The sequence below is a fragment of the Artemia sp. Qi Xiang Cuo genome, chromosome 8 (assembly GCF_049724085.1).
Source record: "Artemia sp. Qi Xiang Cuo chromosome 8, ASM4972408v1, whole genome shotgun sequence".
In the NCBI taxonomy this organism is placed as follows: Eukaryota; Metazoa; Arthropoda; class Branchiopoda; order Anostraca; family Artemiidae; genus Artemia; species Artemia sp. Qi Xiang Cuo.
The window spans coordinates 66,173,733-66,193,223 of record NC_142801.1 but is presented as its reverse complement, the minus strand read 5'-3'; the positions used below and the strand labels follow the sequence as shown (position 1 = coordinate 66,193,223).

General features: G+C 35.8%; 1 protein-coding gene across 9 annotated transcripts in view; it reads right to left on the bottom strand.

The window, feature by feature from the left end:
• The window catches only part of LOC148949713 (uncharacterized), a 224,285-nt gene that overhangs the window by 58,732 nt on the left and 146,062 nt on the right, over positions 1-19,491 (bottom strand). For 4 of the 9 annotated variants that reach the window (XM_089093689.1, XM_089093686.1, XM_089093687.1 and 1 more), the window contains exons 3-7: positions 13,778-13,912; positions 10,472-10,606; positions 7,091-7,225; positions 3,698-3,832; positions 322-456 (exon numbers count right to left, since the gene is read on the bottom strand). The exons of 1 other annotated variant lie outside the window; for it this stretch is intronic. In XM_089093689.1, coding sequence (XP_088949815.1) covers positions 322-456; positions 3,698-3,832; positions 7,091-7,225; positions 10,472-10,606; positions 13,778-13,912 — 675 coding nt within the window. Of the gene's footprint in view, positions 1-321; positions 457-3,697; positions 3,833-7,090; positions 7,226-10,471; positions 10,607-13,777; positions 13,913-14,850; positions 14,986-19,491 lie in introns of all 9 variants that reach the window. 4 more of the 9 variants (XM_089093690.1, XM_089093692.1, XM_089093693.1 and 1 more) reach the window with 4 other exon arrangements.

Below are 19,491 nucleotides of genomic sequence, written 5' to 3'. Positions count from 1 at the left end.
AATTAAATTTTTTTTTTCAATTTTTTTTTGTAAAGCCTTCCTTTCTAAATGTTTGCTATATGTGTCTATAAGGCAAATTTATGTATTTGCTAAGATCAAGCTACTCATTCTTTGCATTATGTAGAGTTTTCAACTATCAAACCATTGCTAAGAAAAGACTCAAGTTTACGTTTTACTTACAATATTCTGTTGAAGTAATTAGCACTATCAAATCTTTGCTAAGAAATGACCCGAGTTTATTGTTTACTTAGACTGAGTGAGTTTCAACATCACAAGGAAGCGCCGAAACCCACTCAATATCAATAGGTATAAAAAACTTACCATGCTTCTCCAACTGGAGAAACCCAAACTCAGATTTGGGTTTTAGAGAAGGGGATGAAAGCGTCTCCATCGGAGCATTATTTTGATTCAATATCATGTTTGAACTGGTTGTTTCGAGGAGTTCCTCTTTAATTTCTGAAAGAAAAGCCAATGTCAGTAGAATTTCGATACAATTAGTTAAAGAAACTTAAGAGCTAACAGAACCTAAAATTAAAGAAACTGTGAAAAAAATAAAACAAAATATGATCATCAACATTAATTTAATTAAATGAATTAAGCTACCTTACCCTTTTTTGTCTAACTTTTAAGCTATGGACTTACCAGTGGTTTTTTTTTTTTTTTTTTTTTTTAAAAAGGGGACAAAAAAAAAAAAAATTCTTTCTAATAGTCTACTGAGTAGGCGACGAGAAGAGAATTAAAGGTTGCGACAAAATAGAAATGTAAATTTATTGATTTTAAGAAATTTGCAACAAACAATTATACATACCCACGGTTTTATCTATGTGAAGGTGTTTCAGCGTCAAAAGAGCACCATTCAAGATGCAAGCCCACAAACCTGGGTTGGCAGATTCTTCGAAACGAGGAGTTATTGACTTTTTCATAGGAGAATGTATATTATTGATTCATAGAAACAAAACGTGTCTCCTTGTTTGACTTTTATTCTGTCATTCCAGCTGTTTATTTCCAGCTTTTTCAACCATCTACCTTTTATCAATTGCTTTTTTAGCCATCTACCTTTTTTAAACTGCTTTTCCAACCATCTGCTTTTTCAGCCATATTTAGTGTAAATTTGAAGTTCTAGGGGGGGGGGGTCAGTTTTCCCCTTCCGTACGCTCATGTATGTATCCATGCTTTTATTTATGTGAAAGTGTTTCAGCTTCAAAAGAGCACAATTCAAGACGCAAGTACACAAACGACAAACCTGGGTTGGTACATTCTTCAAAACGAGGAATTATTGACTTTCTCATGGGAGAAGGTGTATTATTGATTCATAGAAACAAAATCGGTCTTTAAGAAAAATTTCAGTCTTTGCTAAAATCAAGCAACTCTTTGAATTATGAAGAATTTTTATTATCGATCCCTTGCTAAGAATAGACTCAACTTTACATTTTACTTACAAAATTCTCTTGAATTAATTAGAGCTATCAAATCTTTGCTAAGAAATGACCCGAGTCTATGGTTCACTCACACTGAATGAGTTTCAGCATTACAAGGAAGCGCAGAAGCGAGTGAAAGTTGAGTGAGTTAAGTTTTGTTTCTCTGCTTTACATTATATTTTGCTGAAGATGACTATAAGTATTATACCTGAAATATTCGGTTAGGCTGTGTATTATATTTTATTCTTTGTCTTCAGAACATTCCCCATGAACTTCTTATATTTTGTATTATAGAAAGACAGTGTGGTCTTCGTAATTATTTACTAAGATTTAACTATAGAGTTCTATTCAGTCAGTTGATAACGGATCAAATTTAAGTGTTTTATATGAAGTGCTGATTTTGTCAGTATCCTTGTGGGACTTGGGACAAATAAATTATTAATATTATTGTTCAGGCAAATGAAACCGGGTCCTCTTTTTAGAACTACCGCAGAGTTCAGATTAGATATGGATCTAGAAAGGCATAACAAAGACCGTGACTCTTACTATCCATCAAGTTTTGTTCAGATTGGACAAACCCTTTTAGTCGATGTCATGATAACAATAATTTAGGTACCCCTTTCCCCCAAAAGGTTAGAAAAGGTTCAGAACCAAAAAGATGGTGTAAATAAGACCCAAACTGTTACCTTCGCCTGTGTTTGGTTAGGATCGAAGAACAAGCTCTGCTAGATAAAAGGATTTTGGAGTTGTATTTAGATAACAATTAATTAGCCAGTATAAGAATAGCTTTTACCCCTCAGAAGGGTTTGTTGTGCTCCAATAAACTTTTCTGACATACGTCGTAATACCATGAATTATGGGCCCCCTTCTCCTTCCAAGAGGAAGAATTTGCTATACACTAGAAATGTACATCTAGAACAATTAGTTATACTACCTATGTGGTTCGATTAACAACCACTGCCGTAATAAATTCTGACAACTAGTTTTTGAAGATTCCATTTATGACAAATTAATGTGGAACCCTAAAAAGTACAACCAAAATACTTGGACTTAAGCCCTATTTTCAGCATGCCCTTATCAGGTGATGTTGTCAATATTAAAAGAGCTTTTCGTTCACCAGATTTTACCTTCCCTGAAAAGAGTCACTTCAAATGGGCCTCCATTGCCTTTTGAACATCAAATAGCACCAGTAAAACCTCCCCCTTATTTTAGTTAAGATTCAACAGTCTCTTTTGTTAGATATCTTGAAGATAAAAATTCAGTAAATTCCCCTCCTCCTCCTTTCAAATCCCCAAAAAGTATGGGTCACTTTCTGATCCACAAAAGGTGTAGCTAGGACACTATCCAATAGTTAACATCACGTTTGGCCCTATCCTGGCAATCCTTTCTGATATATTTCCAGACAACAAGGGTTTAGGTACCCTTTTTTTCCTTTCTTTTTACGAATTTCAAAATACTTGTATGATACACCCCCTGCAGCTTAAGAAGTGAAGTTAGGTTAATCTTAATAATATATACCCAAGTCTGATGAAAATATAATACTTCAGAAACAAATTTGGGCTATATATTTGCACACTAGGGGAGGTGGGGGCAAAGTAAAGCAGGTCTGCATGCAAAATTTGTTAGCTACAATTATTCTAATATTATAAAGTAAGAGTTGTTTTGGGACTTCACACTGTCCAAATACTTTACCCCCCACCCTCTAGTGTGCAAATATAGAACCAAGATTTTATGTTTCCCATCTATTTTATTAATTCTCTTTGCTCTTTCTTAAGTTAAGTTGAAATAAGCTAGTGAAAAGACTCGGTTTATAGTGTACCAAAAGATGAGTAACTCCAGCTGCAGGGAGTCTATCATAAAAGTACCAAAAAACTCTTCTGTAAGTTTATCCATGATTTTTGTTAACATTTACATAGCATAATTTTTTTTCTATAACACTCATTTTAGAAAAAAATTAATTTTTTAATTAAATTTTTTTATACTTTTTTGTAAAGCCTTCCTTTCTAAATGTTTGCTATATGTGTCTATAAGGTAAATTTATGCATTTGCTAAGATCAAGCTACTCATTCTTTGCATTATGTAGAGTTTTTACTATCAAACCATTGCTAAGAAAAGACTCAAGTTTACGTTTTACTTACAATATTCTGTTGAAGTAATTAGCACTATCAAATCTTTGCTAAGAAATGACCCGAGTTTATGGTTTACTTAGACTGAGTGAGTTTCAACATCACAAGGAAGCGCCGAAACCCACTCAATATCAATAGGTATAAAAAATTTACCATGTTTCTCCAACTGGAGAAACCCAAACTCAGATTTGGGTTTTAGAGAAGGGGATGAAAGCGTCTCCATCGGAGCATCATTTTGATTCAATAACATGTTTGAACTGGTTGTTTCGAGGAGTTCCTCTTTAATTTCTGAAAGAAAAGCCAATGTCAGTAGAATTTCAATACAATTAGTTAAAGAAACTTAAGAGCTAACAGAAGCTAAAATTAAAGAAACTGTGAAAAAAATAAAACAAAATATGATCATCAACTTTAATTTATTTAAAGGAATGAAGCTACCTTACCCTTTTTTTTCTATCTTTTAATCTATGTACTTACCATTGTTTTTTTTTTTTTTTTTTTTTTATGAAAAACGGGAACAAAAACAAAAATATTGTTTCTAATAGTCTACTGAGTAGGCGACGAAAAGAGAATTAAAGGTTGCGACAAAATAGAAATGTAAATTTATTGATTTAAAGAAATTTGCAACAGAAAATTGTAAATACCCACGGTTTTATCTATGTGAAGGTGTTTCAGCGTCAAAAGAGCACCATTCAAGATACAAGCCCACAAACCTGGGTTGGCAGATTCTTCAAAACGAGGAGTTATTGACTTTTTCATAGGAGAATGTATATTATTGATTCATAGAAACAAAACGTGTCTCCTTGTTTGACTTTAATTCTGTCAATCCAGCTGTTTATTTCCAGCTTTTTCAACCATCTACCTTTTATCAATTGCTTTTTTAGCCATCTACCTTTTTTAAACTGCTTTTCCAACAATCTGCTTTTTCGGCCATATTTAGTGTAAATTTGAAGTTCTAGGGGGGGGGGGGGGGTCAGTTTTCCCCCTTCCGTACGCTCATGTATGTATCCATGCTTTTATTTATGTGAAAGTGTTTCAGCTTCAAAAGAGCACAATTCAAGACGCAAGTACACAAACGACAAACCTGGGTTGGCACGTTCTTTGAAACGAGGAATTATTGACTTTCTCATGGGAAAAGGTGTATTATTGATTCATAGAAACAAAACCGGTCTTTAAGAAGAATTTCAGTCTTTGCTAAAATCAAGCAACTCTTTGAATTATGAAGAATTTTTATTATCGATCCCTTGCTAAGAATAGACTCAACTTTACATTTTACTTACAAAATTCTGTTGAATTAATTAGAGCTATCAAATCTTTGCTAAGAAATGACCCGAGTCTATGGTTTACTCACACTGAATGAGTTTCAGCATTACAAGGAAGCGCAGAAGCGAGTGAAAGTTGAGTGAGTTAAGTTTTGTTTCTCTGCTTTACATTATATTTTGCTGAAGATGACTATAAGTATTATACCTGAAATATTCGGTTAGGCTGTGTATTATATTTTATTCTTTGTCTTCAGAACATTCCCCATGAACTTCTTATATTTTGTATTATAGAAAGACAGTGTGGTCTTCGCAATTATTTACTAAGATTTAACTATAGAGTTCTATTCAGTCAGTTGATAACGGATCAAATTTAAGTGTTTTATATGAAGTGCTGATTTTGTCAGTGTCCTTGTGGGACTTTGAACAAATAAATTATTAATATTATTGTTCAGGCAAATGAAACCGGGTCCTCTTTTTAAAACTACCGCAGAGTTCAGATTAGATATGGATCTAGAAAGGCATAACAAAGACCGTGACTCTTACTATCCATCAAGTTTTGTTCAGATTGGACAAACCCTTTTAGTCGATGTCATGATAACAACAATTTAGGTACCCCTTTCCCCCAAAAGGTTAGAAAAGGTTCAGAACCAAAAAGATGGTGTAAATAAGACCCAAACTGTTACCTTCGCCTGTGTTTGGTTAGGATCGAAGAACAAGCTCTACTAGATAAAAGGATTTTGGAATTATATTTAGATGACAATTAATTAGCCAGTATAAGAATAGCTTTTACCTCTCAGAAGGGTCTGTTGTGCTCCGATAAACTTTTCTGACATACGTCGTAATACCATGAATTATGGGCCCCCTTCTCCTTCCAAGAGGAAGAATTTGCTATACACTAGAAATGTACATCTAGAACAGTTAGTTATACTACCTATGTGGTTCGATTAACAACCACTTCCGTAATAAATTCTGACAACTAGTTTTTGAAGATTCCATGTATGACAAATTAATGTGGAACCCTAAAAAGTACAACCAAAATACTTGGACTTAAGCCCTATTTTCAGCATGCCCTTATCAGGTGATGTTGTCAATATTAAAAGAGCTTTTCGTTCACCAGATTTTACCTTCCCTAAAAAGAGTCACTTCAAATGGGCCTCCTTTGCCTTTTGAACATCAAATAGCACCAGCGAAACCTCCCCCTTATTTTAGTTAAGATTCAACAGTCTCTTTTGTTAGATATCTTGAATATAAAAATTCAGTAAATTCCCCTCCTCCTCCTTTCAAATCCCCAAAAAGTATGGGTCACTTTCTGATCCACAAAAGGTGTAGCTAGGACACTATCCAATAGTTAACATCACGTTTGGCCCTATCCTGGCAATCCTTTCTGATATATTTCCAGACAACAAGGGTTTAGGTACCCTTTTTTTCCGTTCTTTTTACGAATTTCAAAATACTTGTATGATACACCCCCTGCAGCTTAAGAAGTGAAGTTAGGTTAATCTTAATAAAATATACCCAAGTCTGATGAAAATATAATACTTCAGAAACAAATTTGGGCTATATATTTGCACACTAGGGGAGGTGGGGGCAAAGTAAAGCAGGTCTGCATGCACAATTTGTTAGCTACAATTATTCTAATATTATAAAGTAAGTTGTTTTGGGATTTCACATTGTCCAAATACTTTACCAACACCCCCACCCTCCTAATGTGCAAATATGTAGGCCAAATTATATATTTCCCATCTATTCTGTCACTTCTCTTTGTCTTTTCTCACGCCAAGTTGAAAGAAACTAGCGAAAGAAACCGGTTTACAGTGCGTCAAAGCATGAACAACTTGAGCTGCAGTAGGTATATCATACAAGAACCAAAAAACTCTTCTGTAAGTTTACTCTCATGATTTTTCTTAACATTTACATAGCATTATTTTTTTTCTAAAACACTCCTTTTAGAAAAAAATTAATTTTTTAATTAAATTTTTTTTTCAATTTTTTTTTGTAAAGCCTTCCTTTCTAAATGTTTGCTATATGTGTCTATAAAGCAAATTTATGTATTTGCTAAGATCAAGCTACTCATTCTTTGCATTATGTAGAGTTTTAAACTATCAAACCATTGCTAAGAAAAGACTCAAGTTTACGTTTTACTTACAATATTCTGTTGAAGTAATTAGCACTATCAAATCTTTGCTAAGAAATGACCCGAGTTTTTGGTTTACTTAGACTGAGTGAGTTTCAACATCACAAGGAAGCACCGAAACCCACTCAATATCAATAGGTATAAAAAATTTACCATGCTTCTCCAAGTGGAGAAACCCAAACTCAGATTTGGGTTTTAGAGAAGGGGATGAAAGCGTCTCCATCGGAGCATCATTTTGATTCAATATCATGTTTGAACTGGTTGTTTCGAGGAGTTCCTCTTTAATTTCTGAAAGAAAAGCCAATGTCAGTAGAATTTCGATACAATTAGTTAAAGAAACTTAAGAGCTAACAGAACCTAAAATTAAAGAAACTGTGAAAAAAATAAAACAAAATATGATCATCAACTTTAATTTAATTAAAGGAATTAAGCTACCTTACCCTTTTTTGTCTCTATTTTAAGCTATGGACTTACCATTGATTTTTTTTTTTTTTTTTTTTTTTTTTTATTTAAATAAACAAAAAAAAAAAAATTTTTTATAATATTCTACTGTGTAGGCGACGAAAAGAGAATTAAAGGTTGAGACAAAATAGAAATTTAAATTTATTGATTTTAAGAAATTTGCAACAGAAAATTATAAATACCAACGGTTTTATCTATGTGAAGGTGTTTCAGCGTCAAAAGAGCACCATTCAAGATACAAGCCCACAAACCTGGGTTGGCAGATTCTTCGAAACGAGGAGTTATTGACTTTTTCATAGGAGAATGTATATTATTGATTCATAGAAGCAAAACGTGTCTCCTTGTTTGACTTTTATTCTGTCATTCCAACTGTTTATTTCCAGCTTTTTCAACCATCTACCTTTTATCAATTGCTTTTTTAGCCATCTACCTTTTTTAAACTGCTTTTCCAACAATCTGCTTTTTCGGCCATATTTAGAATAAATTTGAAGTTCTAGGGGGGGGGGGGGGGTCAGTTTTACCCCATCCGTACGCACATGTATGTATCCAAACTTTTATTTATGTGAAAGTGTTTCAGCTTCAAAAGAGCACAATTCAAGACGCAAGTACACAAACGACAAACCTGGGTTGGCACGTTCTTTGAAACGAGGAATTATTGACTTTCTCATGGGAAAAGGTGTATTATTGATTCATAGAAACAAAACCGGTCTTTAAGAAGAATTTCAGTCTTTGCTAAAATCAAGCAACTCTTTGAATTATGAAGAATTTTTATTATCGATCCCTTGCTAAGAATAGACTCAACTTTACATTTTACTTACAAAATTCTGTTGAATTAATTAGAGCTATCAAAGCTTTGCTAAGAAATGACCCGAGTCTATGGTTTACTCACACTGAATGAGTTTCAGCATTACAAGGAAGCGCAGAAGCGAGTGAAAGTTGAGTGAGTTAAGTTTTGTTTCTCTGCTTTACATTATATTTTGCTGAAGATGACTATAAGTATTATACCTGAAATATTCGGTTAGGCTGTGTATTATATTTTATTCTTTGTCTTCAGAACATTCCCCATGAACTTCTTATATTTTGTATTATAGAAAGACAGTGTGGTCTTCGCAATTATTTACTAAGATTTAACTATAGAGTTCTATTCAGTCAGTTGATAACGGATCAAATTTAAGTGTTTTATATGAAGTGCTGATTTTGTCAGTGTCCTTGTGGGACTTTGAACAGATAAATTATTAATATTATTGTTCAGGCAAATGAAACCGGGTCCTCTTTTTAAAACTACCGCAGAGTTCAGATTAGATATGGATCTAGAAAGGCATAACAAAGACCGTGACTCTTACTATCCATCAAGTTTTGTTCAGATTGGACAAACCCTTTTAGTCGATGTCATGATAACAACAATTTAGGTACCCCTTTCCCCCAAAAGGTTAGAAAAGGTTCAGAACCAAAAAGATGGTGTAAATAAGACCCAAACTGTTACCTTCGCCTGTGTTTGGTTAGGATCGAAGAACAAGCTCTGCTAGATAAAAGGATTTTGGAGTTGTATTTAGATGACAATTAATTAGCCAGTATAAGAATGGCTTTTACCTCTCAGAAGGGTTTGTTGTGCTCCGATAAACTTTTCTGACATACGTCGTAATACCATGAATTATGGGCCCCCCTTCTCCTTCCAAGAGGAAGAATTTGCTATACACTAGAAATGTACATCTAGAACAATTAGTTATACTACCTATGTGGTTCGATTAACAACCACTTCCGTAATAAATTCTGACAACTAGTTTTTGAAGATTCCATGTATGAAAAAATTAATGTGGAACCCTAAAAAGTACAACCAAAATACTTGGACTTAAGCCCTATTTTCAGCATGCCCTTATCAGGTGATGTTGTCAATATTAAAAGAGCTTTTCGTTCACCAGATTTTACCTTCCCTGAAAAGAGTCACTTCAAATGGGCCTCCTTTGCCTTTCGAACATCAAATAGCACCAGTGAAACCTCCCCCTTATTTTAGTTAAGATTCAACAGTCTCTTTTGTTAGATATCTTGAAGATAAAAATTCAGTAAATTCCCCTCCTCCTCCTTTCAAATCCCCAAAAAGTATGGGTCACTTTCTGATCCAAAAAAGGTGTAGCTAGGACACTATCCAATAGTTAACATCACGTTTGGCCCTGTCCTGGCAATCCTTTCTGATATATTTCCAGACAACAAGGGTTTAGGTACCCTATTTTCCTTTCTTTTTACGAATTTCAAAATACTTGTATGATACACCCCCTGCAGCTTAAGAAGTGAAGTTAGGTTAATCTTAACAAAATATACCCCAGTCTGATGAAAATATAATACTTCAGAAACAAATTTTGGCTATATATTTGCACACTAGGGGAGGTGGGGGCAAAGTAAAGCAGGTCTGCATGCACAATTTGTTAGCTACAATTATTCTAATATTATAAAGTAAGAGTTGTTTTGGGATTTCACACTGTCCAAATACTTTACCAACACCCCCCCCTCCCTAATATACAAATATATAGCCAAAATTATATATTGCCCATCTATTCTATCAATTCTCTTTGTCCTTTCTCATGTTAAGTTGAAAGAAACTAGCAAAAGGAATCCGTTTACAGTGCGCCAATGGATGAACAACTTGAGTTGCAGTAGGTACATCATACAAGAACCAAAAAACTCTTCTGTAAGTTTATTCATGATTTTTGTTAACATTTACATAGCATTATTTTTTTTCTAAAAAAATTAATTTTTTAATTAAATTTTTTTTTTCAATTTTTTTTGTAAAGCCTTCCTTTCTAAATGTTTGCTATATGTGTCTATAAGGCAAATTTATGTATTTGCTAAGATCAAGCTACTCATTCTTTGCATTATGTAGAGTTTTAAACTATCAAACCATTGCTAAGAAAAGACTCAAGTTTACGTTTTACTTACAATATTCTGTTGAAGTAATTAGCACTATCAAATCTTTGCTAAGAAATGACCCGAGTTTATTGTTTACTTAGACTGAGTGAGTTTCAACATCACAAGGAAGCGCCGAAACCCACTCAATATCAATAGGTATAAAAAACTTACCATGCTTCTCCAACTGGAGAAACCCAAACTCAGATTTGGGTTTTAGAGAAGGGGATGAAAGCGTCTCCATCGGAGCATCATTTTGATTCAATATCATGTTTGAACTGGTTGTTTCGAGGAGTTCCTCTTTAATTTCTTAAAGAAAAGCCAATGTCAGTAGAATTTCAATACAATTAGTTAAAGAAACTTAAGAGCTAACAGAAGCTAAAATTAAAGAAACTGTGAAAAAAATAAAACAAAATATGATCATCAACTTTAATTTATTTAAATGAATGAAGCTACCTTACCCTTTTTTGTCTATCTTTTAAGCTTTGGACTTACCAGTGGTTTTTTTTTTTTTTTTTATGAAAAACGGGAACAAAAACAAAAAAAATTCTTTCTAATAGTCTACTGAGTAGGCGACGAGAAGAGAATTAAAGGTTGCGACAAAATAGAAATGTAAATTTATTGATTTTAAGAAATTTGCAACAAACAATTATACATACCCACGGTTTTATCTATGTGAAGACTTTTCATAGGACTTTTTCATAGGAGAATGTATATTATTGATTCATAGAAACAAAACGTGTCTCCTTGTTTGACTTTTATTCTGTCATTCCAGCTGTTTATTTCCAGCTTTTTCAACCATCTACCTTTTATCAATTGCTTTTTTAGCCATCTACCTTTTTTAAACTGCTTTTCCAACCATCTGCTTTTTCGGCCATATTTAGTGTAAATTTGAAGTTCTAGGGGGGGGGGGTCAGTTTTCCCCTTCCGTACGCTCATGTATGTATCCATGCTTTTATTTATGTGAAAGTGTTTCAGCTTCAAAAGAGCACAATTCAAGACGCAAGTACACAAACGACAAACCTGGGTTGGTACGTTCTTCAAAACGAGGAATTATTGACTTTCTCATGGGAGAAGGTGTATTATTGATTCATAGAAACAACATCGGTCTTTAAGAAAAATTTCAGTCTTTGCTAAAATCAAGCAACTCTTTGAATTATGAAGAATTTTTATTATCGATCCCTTGCTAAGAATAGACTCAACTTTACATTTTACTTACAAAATTCTCTTGAATTAATTAGAGCTATCAAATCTTTGCTAAGAAATGACCCGAGTCTATGGTTCACTCACACTGAATGAGTTTCAGCATTACAAGGAACCGCAGAAGCGAGTGAAAGTTGAGTGAGTTAAGTTTTGTTTCTCTGCTTTACATTATATTTTGCTGAAGATGACTATAAGTATTATACCTGAAATATTCGGTTAGGCTGTGTATTATATTTTATTCTTTGTCTTCAGAACATTCCCCATGAACTTCTTATATTTTGTATTATAGAAAGACAGTGTGGTCTTCGTAATTATTTACTAAGATTTAACTATAGAGTTCTATTCAGTCAGTTGATAACGGATCAAATTTAAGTGTTTTATATGAAGTGCTGATTTTGTCAGTATCCTTGTGGGACTTGGGACAAATAAATTATTAATATTATTGTTCAGGCAAATGAAACCGGGTCCTCTTTTTAAAACTACCGCAGAGTTCAGATTAGATATGGATCTAGAAAGGCATAACAAAGACCGTGACTCTTACTATCCATCAAGTTTTGTTCAGATTGGACAAACCCTTTTAGTCGATGTCATGATAACAATAATTTAGGTACCCCTTTCCCCCAAAAGGTTAGAAAAGGTTCAGAACCAAAAAGATGGTGTAAATAAGACCCAAACTGTTACCTTCACCTGTGTTTGGTTAGGATCGAAGAACAAGCTCTGCTAGATGAAAGGATTTTGGAGTTGTATTTAGATAACAATTAATTAGCCAGTATAAGAATAGCTTTTACCCCTCAGAAGGGTTTGTTGTGCTCCAATAAACTTTTCTGACATACGTCGTAATACCATGAATTATGGGCCCCCTTCTCCTTCCAAGAGGAAGAATTTGCTATACACTAGAAATGTACATCTAGAACAATTAGTTATACTACCTATGTGGTTCGATTAACAACCACTGCCGTAATAAATTCTGACAACTAGTTTTTGAAGATTCCATTTATGACAAATTAATGTGGAACCCTAAAAAGTACAACCAAAATACTTGGACTTAAGCCCTATTTTCAGCATGCCCTTATCAGGTGATGTTGTCAATATTAAAAGAGCTTTTCGTTCACCAGATTTTACCTTCCCTGAAAAGAGTCACTTCAAATGGGCCTCCATTGCCTTTTGAACATCAAATAGCACCAGTAAAACCTCCCCCTTATTTTAGTTAAGATTCAACAGTCTCTTTTGTTAGATATCTTGAAGATAAAAATTCAGTAAATTCCCCTCCTCCTCCTTTCAAATCCCCAAAAAGTATGGGTCACTTTCTGATCCACAAAAGGTGTAGCTAGGACACTATCCAATAGTTAACATCACGTTTGGCCCTATCCTGGCAATCCTTTCTGATATATTTCCAGACAACAAGGGTTTAGGTACCCTTTTTTTCCTTTCTTTTTACGAATTTCAAAATACTTGTATGATACACCCCCTGCAGCTTAAGAAGTGAAGTTAGGTTAATCTTAATAATATATACCCAAGTCTGATGAAAATATAATACTTCAGAAACAAATTTGGGCTATATATTTGCACACTAGGGGAGGTGGGGGCAAAGTAAAGCAGGTCTGCATGCAAAATTTGTTAGCTACAATTATTCTAATATTATAAAGTAAGAGTTGTTTTGGGACTTCACACTGTCCAAATACTTTACCAACAGCCCCACCCCCTAATGTGCAAATATATAGCCCAAATTAAATATTTCTCATATATTCTGTCACTTCTCTTTCTTTTCTCACACTATGTTAAAAGAAACAAGCGAAAGAAACCGGTTTACAGTGCGTCAAAGCATGAAAAACTTGAGCGGTTGGGGGTATATCATACAAGAACCAAAAAACTCTTCTGTAAGTTTATCCATGATTTTTGTTAACATTTACATAGCATAATTTTTTTTCTATAACACTCATTTTAGAAAAAAATTAATTTTTTAATTAAATTTTTTTTTACTTTTTTGTAAAGCCTTCCTTTCTAAATGTTTGCTATATGTGTCTATAAGGTAAATTTATGCATTTGCTAAGATCAAGCTACTCATTCTTTGCATTATGTAGAGTTTTTACTATCAAACCATTGCTAAGAAAAGACTCAAGTTTACGTTTTACTTACAATATTCTGTTGAAGTAATTAGCACTATCAAATCTTTGCTAAGAAATGACCCGAGTTTATGGTTTACTTAGACTGAGTGAGTTTCAACATCACAAGGAAGCGCCGAAACCCACTCAATATCAATAGGTATAAAAAATTTACCATGCTTCTCCAACTGGAGAAACCCAAACTCAGATTTGGGTTTTAGAGAAGGGGATGAAAGCGTCTCCATTGGAGCATCAATTTGATTCAATATCATGTTTGAACTGGTTGTTTCGAGGAGTTCCTCTTTAATTTCTGAAAGAAAAGCCAATGTCAGTAGAATTTCGATACAAATAGTTAAAGAAACTTAAGAGCTAACAGAAGCTAAAATTAAAGAAACTGTGAAAAAAATAAAACAAAATATGATCATCAACTTTAATTTATTTAAAGTAATTAAGCTACCTTACCCTTTTTTGTCTCTATTTTAAGCTATGGAATTACCATTGTTTTGTTTTTTTTGTTTTTTTTTTAATGAAAAACGGGAACAAAAACAAAAAAATTGTTTCTAATAGTCTACTGAGTAGGCGACGAAAAGAGAATTAAAGGTTGCGACAAAATAGAAATGTAAATTTATTGATTTTAAGAAATTTGCAACAGAAAATTATAAATACCAACGGTTTTATCTATGTGAAGGTGTTTCAGCGTCAAAAGAGCACCATTCAAGACGCAAGCCCACAAACCTGGGTTGGTAGATTCTTCGAAACGAGGAATTATTGACTTTTTCATAGGAGAATGTTCTAGGGGGGGGGGGGGTTAGTTTTCCCCCTTCCGTACGCCCATGTATGTACCCATGCTTTTATTTATGTGAAAGTGTTTCAGCTTCAAAAGAGCACAATTCAAGACGCAAGTACACAAACGACAAACCTGGGTTGGCACATTCTTCGAAACGAGGAATTATTGACTTTTTCATGGGAGAAGGTGTATTACTGATTAATAGAAACAAAACCTGTCTTTAAGAAAAATTTAAGTCTTTGCTAAAATCAAGCAACTCTTTGAATTATGCAGAATTTTTACTATCGATCCCTTGCTAAGAACAGACTCAACTTTACATTTTACTCACAAAATTCTGTTGAATTAATTAGAGCTATCAAATCTTTGCTAAGAAGTGACCCGAGTCTATGGTTTACTCACACTGAATGAGTTTCAGCATTCAAAGGAAGCGCACTCAATATCAATAGGTACACAAAATTTACCTTGGTTCACCCGATGGAAAAAGCCAAAATTAGATTTGGGTTGTCGAGAAAGGGATGAAAGCGTCTCCATTGAAGTATCTTTTTGATTCAATAACAAATTTTAGCTAGATTTTTCGAGGAGCTCATCCTTAATTTCTGAAAGAAAAGCCAATTTCAGTAGAATTTTGATAAAATTAGTCAATGAAACTTAAGAGCTAACAGGACCAAAAATGAAAGAAACTCTGTGAAAAAAACATCAAAATATGAACACTAAATGGAGTTTATATGAACGTCAAATGCAGTTCAATTAGAGGAATAAGGCTCTCTTACTTTATTTTTTTCTCTCTCTCTTTTAAGCTATAAAGTTGCCATTGTTTTTATGACAAACAGGAAAATAAATCAATTTTCCCCCCAAAAAATGTTCCTAATAGTCGTCTACTGAGTAGGCCACGGAAAGAGAATTAGAGGTTGTGACAAAATGGAAACTTGAAACTAGTTTGAAATATCTTAAATATAAATTTACTGATTTTAAGAAATTTGCAACAGAAAATGATATGTGCCCATGGGCGTACGTAGCTGCTTCTCTCGGGGGGGGGGGGGCGGGGCTGATATTAAATTGACAGTTCACAAAACCTTACATTGCCAGCAAGTGCTATCACACCTATGCAATCTTTATTAACAAGTAATCACCAAAAATCATCAATCATCAATGATTTTAAGGCAACGCTGGTGCGATTACGCCTCTGAGCTATTCCTTGCGAAATAATATTGTTTCAACAGTAAAAGCTACCGATTTCGCGTGAATCAGATATCAATCGACTCCCTAAAATTCAGTGAATCGACTGTGATAAAAATCCCGATTGCAAACCTCCATCTCGTCTCATTACTGGATCTTTCATTTCAAACAAAATGGCTACTCCGTTGAGCAGTGTTGTCAGAGACTGATTTAACTTTTGAAGGTGTGCCCGAATTTTACAAAGCAGTGTTGCCACGTGCTGTAGTGAAGGTACAAAAGTCGAAAGCCCCCCCCCCCAACAATAAAAGACGACAGTGCCGATTTCCCGAATAAGCAAGCAGAAGAGGGGAGGTTTCTTGTTGCAAGTGCCTTCGTACTTGCCGGGAGTGGGGTCTCCCTTAAACTGCGGGGAATAGGTAGCAAGAACCTACGCTTCCCTTGCTTATCGGCGCTGAATATGGCACGACGAATTTACATCTCAACCCAATCCTGAACTTTCTCCAGTCAAACAGAAAGCTGGATCTAGCGTTGCTGTCGAAAATGACTTGCGATTTCTTCGAGTTAACAACATTACGTGACGCTAAATTGGAACTCATTCAGATAACATTCCCTGCAAGAGCCTCTCAAGCTACGAAAAGCCGAACAAAAGATTCAGCGACATCAGAAATCCTGGATTTGCTAGCTGAATGCGACCGGAACAACATCCGACTTCCAACTTTTGTCATCACTCATCCTTCCCAAGTCCCACAGGTCCCCGAGCAATTTCTCTATCCTGCTAGGAGAAATACGGGATCTGAAGATCTCTATGTCCGTGGTCAAGAAGTATACGACTGGTGTTAAATTGACTGCCTCCCCAGACATTGACACTACAGCAGCAAGAAACAACGAGCAACCGATTTGTACTGTAATCGTTGAAGACGCTCCATGTATGGACCCCCTGACTAGACTACAAACATTTGGTCAACTGCAGTCTGAAGATGGCATACGAGGGGTCAGGCAACTGAGAAATAATAAGCTTCAAGTCAAATTCAGTGACGTTGTAAAAGCCAAAGCTTTTTGTAGTGAGGCCCCTAGCGTCCTTTCCGCAAAATTGCCAAGTGGCAGCCAAAACAGCATAAAGTGCAAACTGAGGGAAGAAAAATCGTTTGGCATAATAAGAGGACTTTCCGTTGATGTGGATGCTAATAAACTGGTAAAGCATAATCCAGGCCTTGTAGAGGAAGCTTCGGACAAAGCGAAACGGTCAGACTGACTTTCAAAAATAAACTGACCATGAACTTTGCCATGTCTAACGGAATCAAGCCTGGACATAACTTTTTCCAGGTAACAAAGTACATAGAGACCGAAAGAAGATGTTTCAGATATCAAAGCTGCGACAATCTCATTGAAATCTGCAAGAACTGTCGTAAATGCTCGAGATGTGCTGGATCTCACACTAGTAACAAAGACACGCCATGCAACGAGGACTCCAAATACGTTTCTTGCGAAGGACCTCATGTCTACTTCAGCTTAACATACCCTAAATTAAGAGAGATTCTGAAAAACAAGAGTAAACAATGAATAGGTCTCTTAAAGCTCTTAGTCTGAGTATCAATGGTTGTCGCAATAAAGAAAAGGCCATAGACGATCTTCTCCAGATTTATGACGTAATGTTTATCCAGGAGCATATGCTTTCTGGACTGAATACAAACTTCCTAAATAGATCCCGGTCTCACGATGTCTTCATTCAACCCGCAAGATCTACGGCAGGGCGTCCATCCGGAGGCCTGGCAATATACGCTAGGAAGGAACTATCGGCTAAGCCGTCAATTAGATGCAGTAATCTATTATGTGTCTCTGCTGAGGGAATTGAGTTCATCAATGTATACATGCCCACTAACTACAACAATGCTGTCTCTCTAATGAAATTCTCAAAAGCAGCAGATGCCCTTGGACGACATTTAGAGTCTCTTGAGCGTAGTAGGAGTAAGTGGCTAAAAGCTGGGGGCCTCAACTGCGACCCCACCAAGGACCATATCCTGTATGATACCTTTCTAAACTGCCTCACAGCCTCTTACAATATCTGGCCGAAGTCCCTGGATTTTACGTACACCTATAATAGTGGTCATACGTCAAATATTGACCATATACTTTCGTCCACATCCATCCCTGGTCTCCCAGTTACAGTGTGTACTGACGATCCGATTAGTGACCATGCCGGAATTTCATTCCACCTGCATTCAGCACAGAGCACTAATAACGCCTATTCCATAAGGTGGGTCTACAAACAAAACTGGCAGAAGGGTAATATTGCCCTATATATTGCTACTGTAGCTTCTGTAATTAGTAGCATAAAAGTTCCGTTTTATCTACTCTGTACTGGTCCTTCCAATATGGCAGCCTCTATTGCACTCAACACTTACTATCATCAAGTTACCCACGCTCTGAAAGCTGCCTAATTGAAAGCGGTTCCTACAAAAAGAGTCAAAATCGGGGCAGAGAAACCAATGTGGTCCAAATCCATCGAACTCCAGACGGCTAAACGACGTGCTAAAATGTGGCTAAACATTTGGATTGCTTGCGGAAGATCGTTACGCGGGACTGTATTCGAGCTGAAACGGAGTACAAAACGCAAATACAAAGCTGAGATGAAAAAGTACCATATTATCGGGCAGCAGTTCACTGAGAACAAGAAATCATGGCGAAGTCTAATTAGACCGGACGACCGTGCACATAATACTTCCCTGACCCTGCATGACTGGCACTCTTTACTATACTTCGGTATACGGAGACGAGAATCTTGCCATAACCAACCAGTATGAAAAGGAAGTCACCAGCTGGCTTGCGCGCTTCTCGGGACAGCGCTGTGTTGTTCCCATATCCCTGGAAAAGATAAAAATCGCGGTCAAAAAGGCACTTTCCAAGGGAAAAAATGGTACAGATGGCGACGGTCTCACAACAAAACATCTCAAGCACTTACCTGAAAGTTTGTATTCCCACTTTCAGCTTATCTTCCAGATATGCATCACCAGGGGTTTTGTACCAAAAAGTTTCCTGAAAGGATTCATCACTTCTATCGCCAAGAAAGGAAAAGATCCCAATGACTGTAAATCTTACAGGACCATAACAGTTTCTAGCAACCTGAATAACGAGTTGGAGTATGTGATCTTCTCCGAACTGGATGCTGGAGATTTCGGGGGTAATCAACTTGGATCCCAGAAATGTCTTAGTTGTCCAGAGGCTCATCGCCTTCTTGCTAACGTACTTATGGACTCAGAGAGAAACAAGTCGCCTCTCTATATGTGTACTATAGATATTTCAAAAGCGTTCGACAACTTCAACCACATGAAAGCAATAAAATGCTCAACTGCTGAGTGGTGTAAGTGCAATCGTAATGAAAACATTGAAATTCTGGTACGGATATTCAATTGTTTCTACCGAATGGAAAGATAGAACATCAGATCCCGCCAAAATCAAAAGAGGCGTGAGGCAAGGGAGCGTTCTTAGTCCTCTCATTTTCAAACATGCGATTTCCAAGATTCTGGACCGCATCTCGCCCTCCCTTCTACTTCACGGTACCGACCAGTCTTACCTTACATACGCTGACGACGTCCTTCTGCTCAGTAGATCGACAGCTGACTTACAAGATAACCTGAGTCAATACCACAGTGACTTTCTTTCTATCGGACTCTCTATTAATATAGAGGAATGTGAGCTTTTAAACTTCAACGCACCTAAAAGGGGATCTGGGACCTTCGGCAATCTTTCAGTCCCTGCAGTGTTTGAGCTACAATATCCGGGTATCATGATTGCAGACACGATCGCTAAAACCACGCAATCCATCGTCAAACAAATAACCACAGCCATTAAACATGCTTACGGGTCTGTAGTGCCGAATCGCGGACGCTACTCCAGGAAATCTCTTGCCTCAATTTATCGTTCAGTTT